This window comes from Miniopterus schreibersii (assembly GCF_964146895.1).
Source record: "Miniopterus schreibersii genome assembly, chromosome: 16".
Classification (NCBI taxonomy): Eukaryota; Metazoa; Chordata; class Mammalia; order Chiroptera; family Miniopteridae; genus Miniopterus; species Miniopterus schreibersii.
The window spans coordinates 39,217,941-39,238,984 of record NC_138116.1 but is presented as its reverse complement, the minus strand read 5'-3'; the positions used below and the strand labels follow the sequence as shown (position 1 = coordinate 39,238,984).

General features: G+C 46.4%; 1 protein-coding gene across 1 annotated transcript in view; it reads right to left on the bottom strand.

The window, feature by feature from the left end:
• The window catches only part of DNAH9 (dynein axonemal heavy chain 9), a gene marked incomplete at its 5' end in the record, with an annotated part of 294,508 nt that overhangs the window by 193,408 nt on the left and 80,056 nt on the right, over window positions 1-21,044 (bottom strand). Inside the window, 5 exon segments of the mRNA XM_081115813.1 lie at window positions 2,217-2,373; window positions 16,138-16,298; window positions 16,636-16,875; window positions 19,089-19,214; window positions 19,929-20,081. Of these exon segments, the coding sequence (XP_080971939.1) occupies window positions 2,217-2,373; window positions 16,138-16,298; window positions 16,636-16,875; window positions 19,089-19,214; window positions 19,929-20,081 (837 nt within the window).

Genomic DNA, 21,044 nt, shown 5'->3' with positions numbered 1-21,044 from the left:
ACTCCCCCAAACCTTAAACAGAATTGGATCTCACACCCTCCACAGTGTCTTTCCTGCCAAGCACACTCTGTGGCTCTCCCTCTACTCTGGGGCATCCAGGGCTCAGAGTTTGTGGAACACACATCAGCACTCGGGGTAATGTTGTCTGGTATCTCCCCTAATTATTTCATGTATCTTTCTTGTCTCTCCAAATGGATTAGGTTGTACCTTATCTATCTATATCTATCATCTATCTATCTATCTATCTATCTATCTATCTATCTATCTATCTATCTATCTATCATCTATCTATCATCTATCTATCTATCTATCTATCTATCTATCTATCTATCTATCTATCATCTATCATCTATCTATCATCTATCATCTATCTATCATCTATCATCATCATCTCTCTCTCTGTCTCTCTCTCTCTCTCTCTCTCTTGTTGGTATCCCTCCATGATGCCCAACACAAGCTGAGCAATGGTGATATTCAAATGAACTTGATTGCTGGAGTGTGCTTTGTGCTAAAAATAATTCTGAATAGCTGGACAACAAAGAGGAGATCTGAGAACAGCATAGTGAGACAGTTTGGTCACAGAGGATGCTTAGTGTCCAGGAAGGGATGGGATCACGGTCCCTTTGGGGTGCTTCGCTATGGCTACCCCCATTGATGGCACTCTGATCTGTGTCCCGCCTGCACTTACATGACTGAAGCTTTGCTCACTGTTCAGATGAAAGTTAGACTCCTCCTCTCACCCTGTACTCTTAGAGGAATTGGTGGGTGTGGATTCAGTTTTGAAAGGACTGGGTAAAATATCCGTAGTGGGCCCTGGCTGTGGGGCCAACTCATCTCTTCCTATTTGCTGTGCCAGGTGGGACTGAAGAAATTGGTTGATTTTCTCTAGCCAGTATGCCAGGTCTTCTACGTTTAAATAATGTTCTAGAATGTTCCTCTTGGGAGATTACACTTATTCCAGGAATGCTGCCATTGCTTATCCATGGAAGAATCTAGAAACTTAAATAACCTTCAAGGCTGAACTTATTTCAATAAAGGGGAAAAAAATCTTTCTTCTTCCAGCTTGACTTAAAAGGAAACATTACCTTAATGTGTTTGTCAATAAAAGCAACCATCTTGAAATTTAGAGTGTGTAGACTATGGGGAAGACAGCTATTTTGGGTCTGAATCCTCATTTTGTGTGCCTGCTATGAGAAAACGTGGCTATAAATCGTGCAACCTTCTGCATGGCGAAATTTTATACACAGGAGAAATCGTTAAAGTTACAGGCGTGAATCTCATTTAAAGCATCTGAACGTGGAAACAGGAAGGGTTATCCTGCAGTCTCTAAAATTATCTTTAAATTAAATTTATTTTGCAATCAATACGCACGATTTATACACATAAATATTTAATCTATTCTTAATGCATTTGTTTTATTTTTTTCTACTCTAAATTTATTTACATGCCATCCTGTTTTCGAAAGGGACTGAGGACAGTTTACAAAAATACATGCAGTAAAACAAAATACAAATAATGAGGCAGTGAGGCAACCTGTTACTAAGCTTTTTGAAAAGGAATCTACATGAGGACCAGTCTGGGGTTGAATGTTGCTGACCGGCAGTTACCCATGGGTCCTCTGCGTCTTCGCTTGTCTCTAGGACAGAGAACCTGCAGTGAGGAGAGCCCACGTGACAAGCATGAGCCTTGCACTTGTACTCTGTTGGCATCTCTTGCTAGGACTGGGGGTTAATCTAGTCTGTCTCCAGAAGTCACACCTGTCCTTACAGAATAGTGTGCCCTTGTGGATATTCTGGGGGAAATGACCATTTTGACAGAAGAGCACAAATATATGATTTTCGTGTTATTTTTATTTTGATAAAACTTTATATTATCCACTTAGAACCCTCTCTGTGGTTCCAGGGCAAATGGGGAAGTCAGACCTTTGGACATACATTCAGCTTCTTCATTTTACAGATGATGAAGGGAAGATCCCAAAGGTGAAATAACCCACCTGTGGCTGCAAACCTCATTGGTGGGAGCAGATTCCATGGTCTGAGGTTTATAAGGAGGTCAGTAAGCTCTGGGGTCAAGGGTCCTGAGGTCTTCCCTGAAGGAGGGCACAGAGATCTCCTTGTCTGGGCCTCTGAGCTGGGCAGGGTGGCACGGTTTGGGTTACTGGCCCCTGGTTTGGGTTACTGCCCAGTTCCTAGTCCCTCCCAAAGCTAGGCCTGTACCTTGTAGTCCATCTGCTCTGAGCAGTTAAACACGTAGACCATGATGCCCAGCGCTCGGCCCAGGTCCTTGGTGGTCTCTGTTTTGCCTGTGCCTGCAGGTCCTGCCGGAGCCCCACTCATGGTCAGGTGCAGAGACTGGGTGAGGGTGATGTAGCACCTGTGGAACACAGAGGGCATCAGTGATTGTCAGGGCCACAGGTGGCCGATGAATAGCTCTGGACCTCGAGGTCCCAGCGAGACTGAGCTGGGAGGTCCATGGGAGGCCTGACACAGCTTCTGTAGAGGAAATCCTAGAGCCCCCCCCCACATCTGTTCCCCACAGTGCTGTGGGGAGAACTTTCTAAAGGATCATCTGAGCATGATGGTCCCTCCATGAAGGGCATCGATGGCTTCCTGCTAGGCCCTTCCTGACCTTACCTTGCTTACTTCTCTAGCTCATGTCTCAGTGTTCCCCTCTCTCTAGCCCAATACTCTAAAGTCTGTTCATGTAGAGCTGTTTCCCCCACCCACTGCTATGGTCTGAACGTTTGTGTCCCCCCCCCCCCGCCCCAACTCTAAGTTGAAACCCTAACCCTTGAAGGTGATGGTATTAGGGTGAGGCCTTTGGGAGGTGATTAGGTCATGAAGATGGAGCCGTCATGAATGGGACTAGTGCCTCTTGAAAGAGGCTGCAGAGGGACCCCTTGCCCCCGTCACCGTGTGAGGACACAGGGAGAAGGAACCATCTATGAGGCAGAAGAAGGGCCCTCACAAGAACACGACCATGCTGGCACCTTGACATTGGACTTCCCAGCCTCCAGCCTCAAAATTTCTGTTGTTTATGAGCTACCCAGTCTGTCGTATTTTGTTCTAGCAGCCTGAATGGATTTAGATACCCAGACACACTAGAGCTCTGCTTGTCCCTCTCTCCTGCCTCCATCCAGCCCCCGACCCTTCCAGTCTACCTGGATCAGGTTCCTCTTCAACCTCTGCCCAGCTGGTAGCTGTTAACCTCTTGGGGCTCATATTTATTGTTACTTCACCCACTAAATATTTCTGGACCTTTCAACACTGGGGCGAGTGAGCAAATGCACCTCAGCTGAATTCCTATTTCAGTTAAACCTATAATTACATATATCTAATACACATCCTTCATACACATCTTAATAAGATACATGAAAGTAGCACAGCTCTAGGCACATAAAGGCCCTCATAATTATTTATAAAACAAATTCATGAATGAATGGATCAATCATTTGATCTGTTTAATCTTCCTGTGACTATTTTTGCCAATGACAATAAAATAAACTCAACTTTAAGCTTATTTTTGACACTTTAAAAAAAACACTTATCACCCTGACCAGTATGGCTCAGTCAGTTGGAGTGTCACATATACCAAAAGGTTGTGGGTTTGATCCCTAGTCAGGGCACACGCAGGAGGCAACTGATTGATGCTTCTCTCTCTCTCTCTCTCTCTCTCTCTCTCTCTCTCTCCCTCTCTCTCTCAAAAAATTTTAAAAGAGACTTATATCTTCATTTAGATTGAAATGTTCCTCTGGGTAATAAGCCCATGAAAAGATGCTCAAAATCATTGGTCATTAAAAAAAATGCAAATTGCATCCCCAATGAGATACCACAACACACCCACTAGGATGGCTATAATAAAAAAGACAGACAATAACAAGTGTTGGCAAGGATGTGCAAACATTGGAAACCTCATACATTCCCGGTAGGAATGTGAAATGTACAACTACTTCAGAAGACATTTTGGCAGTTTCTTAAAAAGTAAAAATTACCATATTGTCCTAGGAATTTACCCAAGGGGGAGAAGAATGTATGTGTGTATAGACAAACTTAGGCAGGAATGTTCATAGCAGTAATATTTATAACATTAAGAAAGTAAAAACAACCCAAATGTCTACCAATAGTGAATGAATGAAGAAAATGTGATATAGGCATGCAATGGAATATAAAATGAAGTGCTGATACATGTTGCAATGTGGATGAACCTTAAAGACATTATGCTAAGTGAAAGAAGTCAGATGCAAAAGATTCCATGTTATGTCATTTCATTTATGAAATGTCCAGAAAACACAGAGACAGACATTACGTCAGCGGCTGCCTGGGAGGGGGTGAGAGTGAGGATTGACTGCAAAAAGGGTAATGGCAATGTTCTAAAACTAGACTGTGATAATGGTTGTACAATCTATGAATTTACCAAAAATCACTGAGTTGTACACTTGTAATGGGTAAACTTTAAGGCTCCCAACCTGCAGGTTGGACAGGAAGAGCCATCTGAGGGGGCCTCTGAAATGAATTCTCTTTGTTTCTGACTCTGATATCTAGAGTTGACCAGAAACTCCGAGTAATGCCTTTCATGCCGGATGGTGACTGGGTCTCCACTAGAACCAAAGTGGTTTTGAAAAGAGTTGAAGTGAGTTCCTAATTCTCCTTTAATTATGTGTAAAATTCCCACATTTATTTCAGCCTTTGGAAGTGAAACCCAGGAAGGCATTTTCCCCGGGCAGAGGAGAGGTGTGCAGAATTGTCATTCTACCTGGAGTTTTCCTGTGTAATGGAATATGTTGACTCAGCTGATCTGGGCACTGGCTGCATTTAACCCCTGGATACATGGGCTCACACTGCTGCTTCGCTTTTCCCTGTGGACTCTGCTCACATTAGAGCCGTTGATCAGTCAAGTAGGCCCCACGGCAAGGTGAGTCAGGTCAAGGTGAAACACTGAGTCTCATCTCACCTTGCTCCATCACTGCAACCACCTGGCAATGCTTTTCTGCTCTCCCAAACATTTGTAGCTAGATCTTCACAAAGTCCTATGTGTAGCCTTAACCATACCTGCCCTCCTGAGCTGAATTCTGGCTCCAGATTGGCCCCTGCAGTCTTCACCGCTTCAAGCCTCAGGCTTCTTGTGGAACTACTGGGGGCCTGCCACAGCTCTGAACCTCCCAGGAGGAGAGCCAGCTGCCTCGACGGGTGGAATCGTGGCGCCCAGGCAACTTCCCTCCCTGTTCTTTCTCATGCCTTTTCTGTCCCAAGGCTGTCCCCTCTGCCACCCAGAGGGCAATCCCAGGCCTCTTCTCTCTGGAACTGCAGGGCTTTCAAGGAATCTGGGAGTCCAGGAGAACAAGGTTTCACAGAAATAGCATTTTCATAGAAAACTCAAAAATCTCTCAAAAGAAATCCTCAGAACTGGGTGTCAGTCTCTTTTTGAGCATCTACTGAGCGTCTGGTCATTTCTGTAAGAAGCACTTGGGGGGAAATGCTAAAATACATATATTTTCTCCCATAATAATAGAACTCCAGAGCTGGAAGGGATTTCCGAGGTCAACTAATCCAATCCCTTTATTTTACAGATGAGCAGACTGAGGTTCAGGAAAAGAAAGTAGGCTGGTTAAGGAGTGGTAATGACTATGGCAGGGACAGTGAGCTATGAGAAAGACACAAAGGACAGAAACAGCATTTCCCTCTTCTGCATGACAGGTCAGCTTTATGCTCAGGTCGCTGAGCCAGCAGAATGTCCTCCTTCTTGGGGACACATGCTCCCGCTCTAAGATTCCTCTGTGTTCTTGTTAGATGGTCCGTTTCTTTAATCATCTCAGCCAACTGCTCCTGGTCCCTAGTGATGGGGGCAGATCATGCTACAGTGGTTTAGGGCAAGGACGCTGAAGTCAGGCAGACTGAGTCCAAATCTTGCCTTGCCTGCCCAAGTTATTAAACCTTAGTGCCTTAAAATGTGCCTTTGGGGTTCATGGCACAGTGTTTTCTTCATACAAAGAAGCTTAGATAAATTTGCTGCATCCAAAACAATAGCAATTGTGAGAAAGGCAAGGAATCTAAGAGCACTTGTCTAGTCAACTAACCCTAACACGGACATGGGTCGATGTCGTTCGGCTGCTTATGGGGAACACGGAGCCTGTAGTGTTGGAGGGGACCTCAGAGGTTTGGCTCCTCCGCCATGCCAGGGTCTCTCCCATTAAAGCCTTCAAATACGATCCTGTGATCCTGTAGCCTTGTCCCCAAGCATGACACGGCTTATTCTTTTAGAAGGCAGACCCCGGGCCAGTTTTCATTGTTTGAAAAGCCTTATAATATTGAGGTGAAGTCTAGTTTTCTTTGGACAGATGATTTCTATAGGCTTTGTTTTTTATCTGCCCCACCGGGCTCTTGTGAGCACGAGATGAGACAAGAGACAAGAAAATGCCTTGAAAAATAGAAAGCAGGTTCGCTTTTAAGGTATTATTTTTTAAGATAATAAATATATAAAATGTAGCTTTTCTTTTTTTGATACGCTTATTCAATTGAGAGATTAAAAAAAATATCAAAGATGCTGTATCCTGATTTCATTTCAGTTATGAATAGCTTGTGGCTATCCCCGAGATGTAGTCTGGCTAATCTTACAGTGGGTAGGGTCACGTTGGTTTATATCCATTTTCTGTTGCTATGTAAAAAATTACCACACTAAGTGGCTTAAAACAACACTCTTTGATAATCTCACTCCCATAGGTCAGAAATCCAAGATAATTTGCAAACATATATGCCACAGAATATATGCAGACATATATACAAACGGAATATGCAAAGAATTCTTACAACTCAATAAGAAGACAAACAGACAAATTAAATGATAGGCAAAATATATGAACAGAGAGTATGCCCGAGAAAATTCACAGATGGCTAATGAGCACACGGAAAGCTATTCTCTATCGTTATTAGGGAAGTGCTAATTAAAACTCAAATGAGATGCTACTTCACATCCACTAGAAGAGCTATAATCAATAAGACAGACAATAAGCAATGTTGTTAAGGATGCGCAGAAACGGGAACCTCTTACATGGCTGGTGGGGATGTAAAATGATCCAGCCACTTTGGAAAAGAGCTCAATAGTCTCTTAGAAAGTTAAACGTAAAACTGCCAAAGCACTCGGCAGCCCCCTCCTCTGTGTCCACCCAAGAGAAATGAAAACACACATCTACAGGAAGACCTGCGGCAGCATTACTTACAATAGCCCCAAACTGGAAACAGCCTCGTTTGTCAACTGGTGGCTGGGCAGATAAAATGTGTCAAATCTCTGAAATACAGTATTATTCAGAAATAAGAAGGAACAAACTAATGACACCGGCTCTGTCAAGGATGCACCCAAAAATCGTTATGCAAAATGAAAGGCGCCAGACACAAGAGACCACATGTTGTATAGTTTCATTTGTAAGACGTGCTCAGAATAGGCAGAGAATACAGTGGTCGTTGCCCGAGGCTGGGGGTGGGGGTGAACATTAACTGCAAGTGGGCGTGAGGGATCTTCCTGGGAGCGATGAAAATGTTGCAAAACTGATTTATGGTGATGGTTACACTACTTGGTAAAGTTACTAAAAGTCACTGAATTGTACACTTGGAATGGGTAACATTTTTGGTATGTAAAATAATCCTCAATAAAGTTGTTTCAATATATATATGTGTGTGTGTGTGTGTGTGTGTATATGAACAATCTTAAATAGCAACAAAAATTTTTAAAAGACCTCAAGATAATAAGAAGAAATACTAAAAAGTGATATAAAGATACTTATAAACTTTTCTGATAAACCTAATTGAAGATATAAATAATCAGGAATGAGTCGTATGTTATAAGGATGGCTATTCTTCCAAAAGTAACTTCGAGGTACTAAGGTTTCCCAATTGAAACCCTAATCATACACATCTTAGAACTTGAGAGACAACTAGACGGCGGAGCAGGTAACCACATCAAAATTACAACTAAAATACAGAACCACCGTCACTCAGAGCCTCCTGAGATCCAGCTGAACAGAAGCCCCACAACCAGGGAACTGAAACAGCACTGAGACTGGCACTGAGACTGGGAGGAGGGGTGGAGATGCGGGCGGATTGGGGCTGGATCCTGGAGACGCGGCCTCGGGCCCACACCCGGTGCGGCGGTTTAAACCCGGGAGGGAATCTCGGCGATGGGGGTTTCCTGGAGGAGGGAGGGGTCCCAGCCCCACAGCAGGCCCCCAGCCCAGGGCTCCAGGGCTGGGAAGGGACGTCCCCACAACTCCGGGCTGTGAAACCAGCGGGGACTGTCCCTGAGGGTCATGGAGGCTGCGGGAGCCCCAGCAGCTCCTCCTAAGGGGCCCGGCACGGACTCACTCAGACGCTCCCTCTGAGCCCAGCGCCGGGCAGCAGCCGGAAAGGACCCGGGACACTCGGGGGGGAACTAACCTGCTTGAAGTCGGGGAGAGAGGTGGAGGGGCGGCTTCCTCCCGGGCAGAAGGGCTGGCGGAGGCCGTGGCTCCTTTGGCCAGTCCTCCCCGCACACGGCCGGTAGGCAGGCGCCATGTTTGAGTCGCCAGCACCTGACTCACACCGTTGGCCCCACCCCGTGATTCCCGGAGGCCCCGCCCTCCCCACCTGCAGGCTCATCCGGGCCATTTCCAGGGGCTTTTCTGTGCAAGTGGCCTCTCGAGCCTCATGCTTAGGACTTTCCTAAAATCTCTCAAACAAGCAGCAGCGGGCCCCATACGGCTTGATAAGTGGCCCCAGGCCTGGCACTAGTGGCAGCTGCATTGGCTCATAGCTGGGCCTCTCCTGGGCACCTCCAAGCCCAGCACAAGTAGCAGCCAACTACGGTTTGCTGTGTGGCTCATGCTGGGGGGCCCTGGGCAAGGCACAGGCAGAGGCTGACTTTGCACCTCCCGGGAGGCCCCAGAGACAGTGCACCTGGATTACAACCCTACCACATCCACGAGTGACAATCAAGGGGCCCACTTGGTGAACACCAAAGCTCCACTTAAGTAAACCCTGCTCCATAGGGGTGTCTCCAGCACAGCAGCTCTTTGGCTGTAGTTGCAGCTGGTCCTCACAGCTGATTGGCCTGGGGGTCAGTTCCTCCCAGCGACGCCAACAGCAACCAAGGCTCAACTACAACAGGACAGTGCACACAGCCCACACAGGGAGCACCTAGAAGGCCCAGCTCAGGTGACTGGGGAGGCTGATCCACTGCATCCCATAGGACACCTACTACACAAAGCCACTCAACAAATTCCAGGAGACATAGCAGCTCTACCTAATACATAGAAACAAACACCTGGAAGCAGCAAAAATGTGAAGGCAAAGAAACATGTCACAAAGGAAAGAACAGAAGAAATCTCTAGAAGAACTAAATGAAATAGATCCAAGCAAGCTCACAGATATAGAGTTCAGAATTTTGGTTATAAGGATGCTCAAGGATCTTAGTAAGACTATTAAGGAAACTAGTGAGATCATCAGTGACATAATAAAGAACCAATCAGAAATGAAGGTTACATGAACTGAAATGAAGAATAATTTACAGGGAATCAACAGTAGAGTAGAGGACGCAGAGAATCAAATCAGCAATTTGGAACATGAGGAAACAAAAAACACCCAACCAGAAGAGCAAAACGAAAAAAGAACCCAGAAATGTGAAGATAGTGTAAGGAGCCTCTGGGACAACTTCAAGAGGCCCGACATTCGTATTATTGGGGTGCAAGAAGGGGAAGAAAGAGACCAAGAAATTGAAAACCTATTTGAAAAAATAATTACAGAAAAGTTCCCCTACCTGGGGAAAGAAATCGACTTACAAGTCCAGGAAGCACAGAGGGTCCCAAACAAGAGGAACCCAGTGACGCCCACATTAAGACACATCATAATTAAAATGCCAAAGGTTAAAGACAAAGAGAGAATCTTAAAAGCAGCAAGAGAAAAGCAAGTAGTTACCTACAAGGGAGCACCCATACAACTGTCAGCTGATTTCTCAACAGAAACCTTGCAGGCCAGAAGGGAGTGGCAATAAATATTCAAAGTGATGAAAAACATGGAACTACAACCAAGATTGCTCTACCCAGCAAAGCTATCATTTAGAACTGAAGGTCAGATAAAGAGCTTCTCAGACAAGGAAAAGCTAAAGGAGTTCATCACCACCAGACCAGCTCTACAGGAAATGTTGAAGGGTCTTCTTTAAGAAGAAGCTGATGAACTAAATAGATCCAGAGACATTGATACATGTAACAGACGATCATATTTCAGAGGAAAGAGGGACAGGGGGTGGAGAGTGGAAAGAGATTAACCAAAGAAGTAATATGCATGTATGCATAACCCATGGACACAGACAATAATGGGGTGAAGGCCTGGGGAGGGGGTGGGAGCGAGGTGGAGGGGGTCAATGGGGGAAAAAATGGGACACTTTCAACAGTAAAGATAAATTAAAATTAAGAAAAAGAACTTGACAAAATGATTAAAGTTCATTTGAAAGAGGAAACAGAATATCTAAACAAAAATAGACAATAAAAATATTACAATTTTGATAAGTAATAAGCCTTAAATAGTATGGTTTATAAATACATTAACTTACTAATGAAATAGAATAAGTACTTTAGGATAGTTTGATAGACCCAGAGCTTTGAATATAGTACAGCAAACGTCACAGACCAAAAAGAGAAAGGACTCATTACTCATTAAAAATGTTGGGCCCACTGTTTACTTAAAAACAAATGAAATCAAATCATATGCTCCCTGACATAGTTCTGTGGGTTTTCCTTGCCCAGGATTCCACACTTTGAAAAGTCATCTCTTCTCTACATCATGAATTGTGATGGGGCTGTCAGTCGAAGTATTTCCCACCCTCCCAGGGGCAGGCACAAGGCTCAGCTTGGGCAAAACACTGATCTCATTGGTCACAGTGACTGGCCCAGAGATGAGCACAGGATCCAGACAGAGCCAATCAGAGTCCCTTCAAGGAGTCGGATGCACAGTGCTGGGACAGAGAGGGTCTGAAACCAGAGTCGTCAAGGTGTAGGCATGGAGACCATCCTTCCAGCCTACAAAGGGCACCTATGGGAGAAAGAAGTCAATGCTCAGAGGAAAGCAAAGCCGTGGTGATCAGAGTTCAAACCCTGGTGTCTCCCCATCGGGGGAGGAAGCTGGTTGCACTGCAGCAGCTGGACTCATTCCCCAGGTGCAGGAGATCAAAGGCCTCTTTCTGTTTAAGTGAGTTTGAGCTTGACTTCTATCACTTGTGACCAAAAATGTTTTGATGAAAACACTCACTTTACTCAATCGTCAGAAAGTTTACCAAAGAATTTAAAGAGGTTTAAGGAAAAAGTAAAATAAAATAAACTATAACAAAATAAGGTGAACTTGACAAAGTGATCTTAATCAGTTTAACAAACTGATCTTGAAACGGACAGGGACTTTCTAAGTATAAAAGTAATAAAACGGGCAATGACAGTAACAAATAATTCACATGAGAGGAAAATGTAATAGCAAACAACTACATAAACATGCTCAGGCCTGTGAGTAATGAAGGACATCCAAATTTAAATGAGATACCATTCTGACTTATTAAATTAATACTATTTTAACAATAATACTTAATGCTGATGAAGACGCTGTGAGATGAACACTCTTATACGCTATTAGCAAGAGTGAGCACAACACTTTTTTCAAGAATGATTTGAAACTATGTGTCACCCAATTATCCTGCTTCTTGGAATCTCTCCCAGGCAATTAATGAGAAATGTGGTAAAAATTCACATATAAGTGAGTTCATGCAGCTTTACTTTTAACAGTAGAAGCTCAGATATAACTTAAATACCCCATAAGATGTTCCATAAATTATGAGGTACTTGTGAATAGAAGGTAATTCAGCTATTAGAGTTTTAGAAGGATATTTTGAAGATAAGCACACAATGCAGAGTTATACAGGGCAATCTGTGACAGCCTATGACGGAAATTTAGTTTTTTCAAAATCTACACGTAGAAGCAAACAGACAAAATATCAACAATGGCTATCTCTGGGGACTAATTTTCTTTGTTTACAGATTACTACATTTTTCAATAAAAATATCAGATACAAACTTTTTTTTTACAGCGTCTGAGTTTCGCTAGTTTTGTCCTTGCTTCACGAATCACCTTCACAGTCCCCTCAGGGATATCTCACCTACATGCAGCAGCTCCTGAGAGGTCGGGAGGGACTCAGAATTGGTAAGTGGTCGATGAAAACAATACTTAGCACAGCCCAGGGCGGAAAGGGGCGTTTGCCCGTGAAGAGGTGAGGGAAAGGGGATAAGGGGAGGGCCATCCAAAGGTCCAGAAACAACGTCTGAGAATTACTTTTGTTCGGCCTGAAACAGCATTTCCAGCTAGCTCGGCTTAGCACTGAGCCACCGAACCTCCTCACGCATTCAGGCCCCATCTGCGCTGGGAACTTCCAAAGAAACAGGCGCAATCAGCCGGACGCACCGTAACGCGGGCCTGCTTTAAATGGATGTGCAAAGGTTGTACGGATCGATTGTCCATTTGATTAATTCCTCTGGCAGGAGAGAATTAAAAGTACTTAAGCTACACACCGGCAAAAGCCAAATGCTCTTTAAAATGCGATTTTCTGTGTTAAGGCCAATTTTTTTCTGTGCAAAACATTTCTTGGGATAATAATGGAAGTCATTGAGAAAATGGAATTTGCCATATAAATATTCACGACATCCTACTCTGCCGGAAGAGCATCTAATGTGTAAAACAAGGTCAAGGTCTTTACAGTGTGCACATCGTTTGCAGCAAAGCTTCCTTCTGAGCTCTTATTTGCATTAGTTCATAGAAGAGGTGACAAACTCTGTTTTAGAAATAATTCATTGTCAAAGCCTTGCCTTTTCCCTCGCTAAGGCCTTTAGCACTAGAGTTCTAGAGACTTCTAAGTCTAAAAGAGGTAACTGTCTTCTTCAACTCCTTGGCAGGTGTGAAGCCCCCGGGAAAAGAAAGTCATGTGCTTTTTATCACTTGGAAGGATGATGTCTAATGTCAGTGGAAGGGAGGGCAATGTTGTGAATGGTGTGGGGAAGTGGGGACACTCCCCAGTCTCAGCAATCCTCCTGCTGCCTTCAGTCAAGGAGTATCTCGGGCCTGCCTACTATGTGCCAGACGTGGTGTTGGGTCCTGGGTGTGGAGCAGTGAGCAAACCAACGTCTACGTTGTCACAGACACTGATTAAATTGCTCAGGTATAGGGCAGCTTCATTATTCTGTTCCAAGTGATATAAATTCCCAAACTCTTAGATCATACTCCAGGGCAGGCAAAAAAAATATCTCACTGCCAAAGGGAATACTGTACCGGACCTCCTCCCTGTTTAGGGCAGGCGTCTTGCTGAGAATCACTATGAAGACAAGGGAACATGAGAGGTCCACTCGGAATGAAGCCGGAGGTGGGAAAGCCTTTCCCTTAACCCCCGCTGAATGATTCCTGCCAGCGGATTGAGCCCACGTAAAGCCCGAGTCAAATGTTGAAGATGCCAAGACCCGGGAGCTGCTCCTGCTTTTGCCATCCCTGCCGCAGAAAAGCCTGCATTTCCCTCCTACATTGTCTACCTTTATCCTAAGCTGGGTGGGGAGGAGGGTCGGTCCCCAGCTGAGAGCAGAAGACAGAGCGGAGACAGAAATACGGCTTCTCACATGACCTCCCTGCCCTGTCTCCTCCTTCAGGAGCCAAGGCACAGACAGACTCCGGCGCAGGTCCCTCCTCTGGGTCAGCCTCCCCTCCTTGATCTTGTCTAATCTTGTTCTTCAACATTCACCCACCATTCGTTTATTTGACAGATGTTAATTCAGCACCTACTGGGTGCTGGTGACAGAGCAGCAAACAGAGGTCCCTGACCGCAGAGAGCACATTCCAACAGGGGCACAGCCAGCAAGCAGGCGGGCGAGCAAAGGCCTCTCAGAGCGTGGGCAAGGCTCGGGAGAAGACAGGCAGAATGAGCCCTCAGGGTCAGTGCTGTGCGTGCGTGTGCGTGCCGGTGTGCATGCCAGTGTGCATGTGCATGTGTGTGCATGTGTGCCTGTGCATGTGTGCATGCGTGTGTGTGTGAGGAGGGAGAGGGTGTTTTCTAGAAAGAGTGGTCATGGGAAGTGTCCTCAGAACTGAGAGTAGAACCAAAGGGTGAGGAGGTGACAGTGGAACAGAGAGTGCGGGGAAGGACATTCCAGGCAGAGGGAACTACTCGTGCAAAAGGTGCTCAGTTGGAATGAACTTAAAGGGATCAGGGAACAGAAGGTCAGGGTGGCCGGGGTGCCCGGAGGAGGTGTCAGGGCAGCTGGCAGGAATTACTAGGTTCTATGAGGAATTCAGATTTTAGTCTGAGTGATGTGACCTCTACTGGGTTCCCCAAGAAAGAGGAAGTGGGGCGTGGTCTGAGTGGGACTCTGGGTGGAAGATCTTTCCAGAATAGGCAGGAAAATGAATTTTAAAGATGAAAAGCACAGGGGGAGATAAACCACGAGGTCTTAACTTTGTGGATGATGTTTGGCTTTTCAACTCTGCGTTTCCCACAACCCTATCCATTCCACGAGCACAGCGATTACACTTTAACTAAACACCATTTGGGTGTATATCTGAGGATGTAGCGGGAGTACATGCAATAACACTTAAAACAGGCAGAGAGGAAAGCAAGGGGGAGACGGCACAGACTCTACTTGGCCGGTTTACCCTTCAAAACTTACGACGATCTCTTCATTACCTACGCGGCACCTGTCTGGGGAGAGCCAGTCACTCAGGTGTACAACTCCGTTTACAGAAGAGATTCCGTGTTTGATGGAATTACAAGGGGAAAGGGCACTAGCTCTTAGCAGAGTTTGCAGGAATCTCTGCAGAATTAAAATATCATTTCTCACAAGGACCATGGCCTTCCTCTCCTGTCCTTTCTCTCTTTGCCTGTGTTCTGCTGCTGAATAAATCTTCATAAAAGTACAGTTTTCAGCATTTTACTCTAATGAAAAATTGTCAATAGTTGATCACTGCTTTCTGGGTAAAAATGTACTCTTTCCACTTGCTCGTCTCCCCGGCCTTGTGAACAACTACCTCTCCCCAAATCGAGACTCTACTTCCTCTCCCAGGAACACGTCTGGAGCCTTCCCACCTCCAAGACTTTGCCCACCACGTTTCATTTTCTAGAATGCTTACTGGCAGTTAACTTTTGGGAATCCCAGACCACTTGAAAAATTATTGGATGCTACAGATCCTCTCAATAGAGAAAGCGACACATGAGCAGATTTCTGTACAATTTCATGATACCCTAACGGCCATTCTACAACCTACTGAAACCCTGTTGGAACCCTACGCGTCCCTCAAGGTCCAGATCAGGTGGCACCTCTTCCCTGGGTGCTACCGGTCCTCCTCTCCCCACTGTGGTGGACCCTCTGTGCTCGGAGGGCTTACACTGCCGAGTCACTTGCTTGGAAATTTGCAGCGTATGCGTTTGATCCCTACTTGATGCTATGGCCTTCCATGTTTTTCCCCTTGTGTTATTTAAATTTTTATCTACAAATGTCTTATTTTTCCTCACCAGAATCGGAGTTTAAGGGCAGGAAATGTTTTAGTCATTTCCAGTGACTAGTTCAGCATCTGGCATGAATTCATAAATGAATTAACGTGGATGGCACAGAATGTGGGTCTCCATAAAGCTCCTAACAGTGGGAACTACCTTGCTTTCATCTCTGTATTTCCAGAGTGAAAGGTGCTGAATAAATGTGCCAATTGATTGATAAGAAAATAAAACAGGGATCGTTTACCGAGCACTTCTACACACTAAGCTTCTTGTAAGCATCGCTGTCTTTTATCCTTACAAAACCGGTGGGAGATGCAAGGAAAACTAAAATGAGGTCAAGTGTTTCATGGTCAAACAGCTGGCATGTGTTAGAGCTGGTGTGAGAATGCAGGTGTGCATGACTGCCCAGTAATTCCTCAAAAAGTCGGGGCTCACTGATTTGCTCTAGGGTTTGTTCTTTTGGTTTTATTTTACATCTGCTGTGTTAAGTCCAGCCCTCCCCCTGCAACTCGTGAACCAATAGCAAGTAACAGTGCCCTTGACGCTGGATGGCTGTTGGATGGCCTGAGCCAGACAGCAGTTTTGTCAGTGGCTGATGCCAGCACTCACCTGTCTGTCAAAGGTGTGATCACAAGGCGAGGTGTATTTCCCAGGTACTCGTAGGAATATAGAAACTGGGCATCACAGATGTTGGCAAAGCAGTGTTTGGCCTCATCATCCCAACGATGCCGCAGCTGGGAAAGCCAGAGAAAGGCCTGGGCATTGTCCACCTAAAGACAGAGTGGCAGAGCCGGTGGGTAAAACACAGTGGTCAAGGTAGCAGATGGCCCCTTAGCCACAGGGCACACAGGTATCTGGATGACCTGGGTGTTGCCTACCAGTTAGGAGTACAGCACACTGTGCCCACCTCAGCCCAGAAAGTACGAGCTGCTCTGACGACACTGTTTCTATGGGAGTTTTGAAAGGCCGGACTGGCACCATGATCCTCTCCCAGCTCTGGCCAGTGTGGAGCCTGGGCCCCCATGTTTTGGATGTATGTTAGCTTCTTCCCAACCCCGATATTCATGTGACCACAAAGAGGGGCACTCCTGAGAGTCTGAGACTCACCTTCTGAGCAATCATCTTGGCCACCACGTCCCGGGAGTGCACATCGATGGTGCATATGGTCATGATCTTCTGCCGGTCCCCCTTGGAGAGCGGGCCAACCAGCATGGTGATGAGGGCTCTGAGCTGGGCCACTTGCTTCTTGTAATAGTCCTTCATGGCATTCTCATAGCCTTCCTCCAGTCTGGCAAATGCCATGCCCACCTCTGTGGTCCACCAGATCTGGGTGCAGGTCAGGGCCACCTGCGGCACCAAGAATCGCTCAGTAAAGCCACGACCAGGGTTTTCTCTAAAACCAGTGCACTCCTCACACCGCAAGGGCTCAGAACGCAGCTGTGGGGGTGACACAGCCCCTTCCCACCCTCCTCGGCAAGCACAGCTGGTTAAATGAGCCACATGCCTCTAAATCCTTGGAGATATGAACTGGCTACAATGCACCGGGGAAAGCGCTCTCTGCTCTTGAAAAATGTAACATTTGGCTGAGAACAACCAAAGACTTACTCTGGTCCATGGCAGTGGCTTTGAGAAATTGCTACACCGATCATTCCATTTTGTAGCATCTTTCCTGTGCCTGGGAGGCTAACCATATGTTGACTGAACATCTCAGCCACACTCAGTTTTTGCTCTGTGATCCTGGAACCTCTTGGGGTCCGAGTGTTCTAGTTCAGTGAGCCACTGCTGATCATTTTTGGCATGTTTTTGCTTGTCCATAATACTTTTACTACATTCTTTATTTCTTAAAATCTATAACATTGAAAGGCCTACTCTTGAAGGTCAAGGTGAATGATACCGAAATTTGATGTGATAATATGATTTGCATTTTTTAGAAATTCAAAATAATAAATGGGCACAGGAATTCAAACGAGCACTTCTTCTGTTTACTGGGAAACAGAATATGAAAAATGCATGACTGTGATTATAAACGGTGGAGAACTTAGATACATTAGGATCACTTGCCTTGGGAGACACTGCTCTAGAAGATACCTGTTATAACAGTAGCAGGCAACAAACTTTCCTGCCTCAAAATTCTGATTCAGGTAAGCAAAGGATCCTGATGGGAATCATTCCCCCTGTGAGAGAGAATCCTGCTGCGGTAAAGGCACCGCTCCCTAGTTTATCTGCTTTCCCTTTGGATTTACGCACAAGGGATCTTGTTGGGTAAGTGCCTCCTGCACTGTGATCTTATCGGGGTGGTTTGGATGCGACATGCCAACTGCACTGTTAACGGATCCTTCTTCCTCACGCAGCACGGACCCCTCTCTTCTCTTCTCACCGTCACAATTGCTGCCAACATTTCCCCACCTTTTTCTCGCTTCTTAACCCCCTGCAGTGTGCCTCTCCTCCGACTCTTTATTCGGGGTGATCTCTTAGAGGCACATGGCATAAGTGACCTCTCACCTGCTCTCAGCAGTTCCTTTTTTGGGTTCCATGATTACTGTTTCCTGGTTTTCCTTCTACCTAAAAAGGCACCATTTCTGATTCTGCTCTGCTGGCCCCTCCCTGCCTACTCAGCCTCTGCATGATGCTCAAGGGTTTGTTCTACACTCATCTCAGTCTACGTATCTTCCAAGAGCAGCCTTGCCTACTCCCATGACTGCGATTACCACCAAATATCTGCGAACCCCAAATATACCAACACTAGTCTATGCCGCCAACAGGGGGAGGTAGGGGGGTATACTGCAGCCAGGGTCATTTAAAAAAATTACCATTCATTCTTCCCTCTTTCTATGACCCTCCTGAGAGCTCTCTAAAGGGCTCAGGCATGACTTAGAATCAAGGCAGGCTCCCTAACACGGTCTAGAAGAACTGGCTTCGTTTCCCCTCCAGAACCCATCTGCTGCCTCTTGCTCCCTCCACCCCCTACCCCTCCTTTAACCCCATGCAGCTCCTCTCAATTCCGTGAACGCACTATGCTCTCCCTCGCTGCTGAGACTTCAGCCACGCTTTGCCTCATGCTTGGTTGCTCTTTCCTTCCATCTTTAACTTGTAAACTCCTATTTCAAATCTCAGCTTGAGTATCATATCCTCAGGGAGGTGGTCCCCAGACCCCAATACTGAGCTGTAGCTCCCAGAGCACCCCGAGCCTCTTTTATCATCACTCTGGGCGCCTCTGCAGGAAACGCCAGACTGTAAACTCCAGCAGGGCAGGTTCACTGCCTTGTTCCCTTCTGGTGTCTCCCGAACTTGGCAAAGAGCTTGGCACAAAGCAGTCTCGGTCAACTGTATCCAAGGAGGGTAAAAGCAAAAAAACCCCTTCATTTTCCCAGGTTTTGGTGAATGAAGTCACGGCTGACAATCCTCTTACTCCCTCTCGCTGACCCCTCGCAGGCCAGCTGCTCCTGACTGGGAAGCAGCTAGTGAGTCTCATGTCTGGTAGCCCCTGAAGGCTGAGTACGTCCCTGGGAAGGAGAGCCCAGTGGAGCTGGGGGCCCACGGAGGTCCTGGCTGGGACATACCTGAGCTGGGTAGTCAAAGAGCCACTGCTCCCTTGGCTTTTCATCATAGGCGGTTACACCTTCTGTCATCTCATGCCTCACGGTGGCCTTCATATGAGCAAGCACGTGGTTCAACCATATTTCTACCTGAAAGAAGGCCTTTGGATTAGCCTTTGGGTTCCTAAGAAGATATGATCAGTAACACAGGCTTTCTTCCTCTCGGCCTCAGGGAGTGAAGGCCTGGAGCTAAGCGAGACATGATGACAACCCTGACTGGGCCTGGGATCGAGCCTGCAGCCGAGGTACATGCCCTTGACCAGAGTCAAAACCAGGGCCCTTCAGTCCTCGGGCTGACACTCTAATCACTGAGCCAAACTGGCCAGGGCCATACAAGGAAATCTTAATCTGGGCTGAGGTAGGTGTAAATAAGTCAGTGGATTCTCATGACCTTGTCCATTCTGAGTATGGAGACGTGAGCCAGGATTATGTTTCCCAGCTAAATGCTTTCTGGGTCTACAAAAAAGAGCACATCCTGAACCAAGCCCTGGGGTCCCACTCCTCAAACTGAGAAAGCCTGATTATTTTCAGCACTGGAACTGCTTTCCAAGATCCACGTGGATGAAGATCCGTGGTTAAGGAAGACAGATGAATACTGACAGACATCCTTCCCAGACAGAGGACAGCGGGCACTAGAGGCTGCTCCAGTGTCGGGTCAAGTCAGCGGAAGCTGGAGGACCCAGGGCACCGACAGCCGTTCGGCCCAAGGTCAGAAAGGCCACACTGAAGGCTGATGCCGACCCTACTTGAAAGCAGACACTTGGGAGAGAGAGGCGTAAGGAGGAGAGAGGACTCTCACGTTACCTGCCCGCTGCAGTCACAGGGCTCGCTGAAGGCCACATATTCCTCTTCCTTGCTGTACATGCCAAGGCTTATCTTGGTTGGCTCCTCGCCGGCATCTAGCTCGAACTGCATCTTGGCCATATTGTCAAAGAGCTTGGAAAGGTGGCGTTGAACCTGGGAAGGGAAACCATGTCAAAGGACTGGAGAGTGTGTCCAGGAAGTTACTTATCAGCACTGTTTAGGGCTCTAGCATGTGGCAACTATCAGTGCTGGGTACCAAACGTTTAGAAGGGAGTTTGTGAGGGTGGGAACCAACTAAATTGGGTAGATGGGGTCAAAGGAATATAATACTAGTGGGAATTAGGAATTAGCTACACCAATGAAGCCGCCAAAGTTTGATTAATTTCTTCATGATCTACTACGAATGGGAACAGAGTAGAGAAAAAAAAATGGTTCATTGGTTAATCTTCTAAGAAAACACTACTGTGCGGCAGGAGCTAGGCCCAGGTAGGCTGCAGAAGAAGCTGACGCGCCTGAGTCTGGAGCCTGGGAAAGGAGTCGCCCAGCTGCTGGAAGGGCTTTGGTGAAGCAGGGCAACATCTGGAGGGCCCAGAGCAAGGGCAGGCATGCTCGCCGCAAGCAGGGAGCCAGGCGTCCCCCTAGCACGGTGTCTCATGGCACAGAGGGCAGGTTCTCTAGGAGAGCTCGGCAGGGCCGCGCTGTGGGCCGGGAGTGAGGGGCTGAAGGAGAGACAGTGAACAGGAACTGTTCTCTAAGAGGTCGGTCCCTAAGAGGGCGTTTGAAGGATATCAGGCTGCGGGGGGGTACCCCAAGTGTAGTTTTATATTTACGATAACCAGCTCTCTAACTTATGAGATGAGGTAAAAACTTTTGTGTATTTAGGTAAGCTCTGATTCAAGGTCACGGTGACTTGGGACAAATATTTTAATGGGATGAACCTTTTTAAGTAATCTGATAATAAATAACAGATCAATCAAACAAACAAACAAACATGGGACCTATGAGATTATCCTGCAACTTTAAAGGAGGAGAAAACAGGACTCAGATATAGAGTAAGGGTGTGCACGTGTGCGTGCGTGTGCATGCGTGCACCTGAGCGCATGCATGTGCATGTGT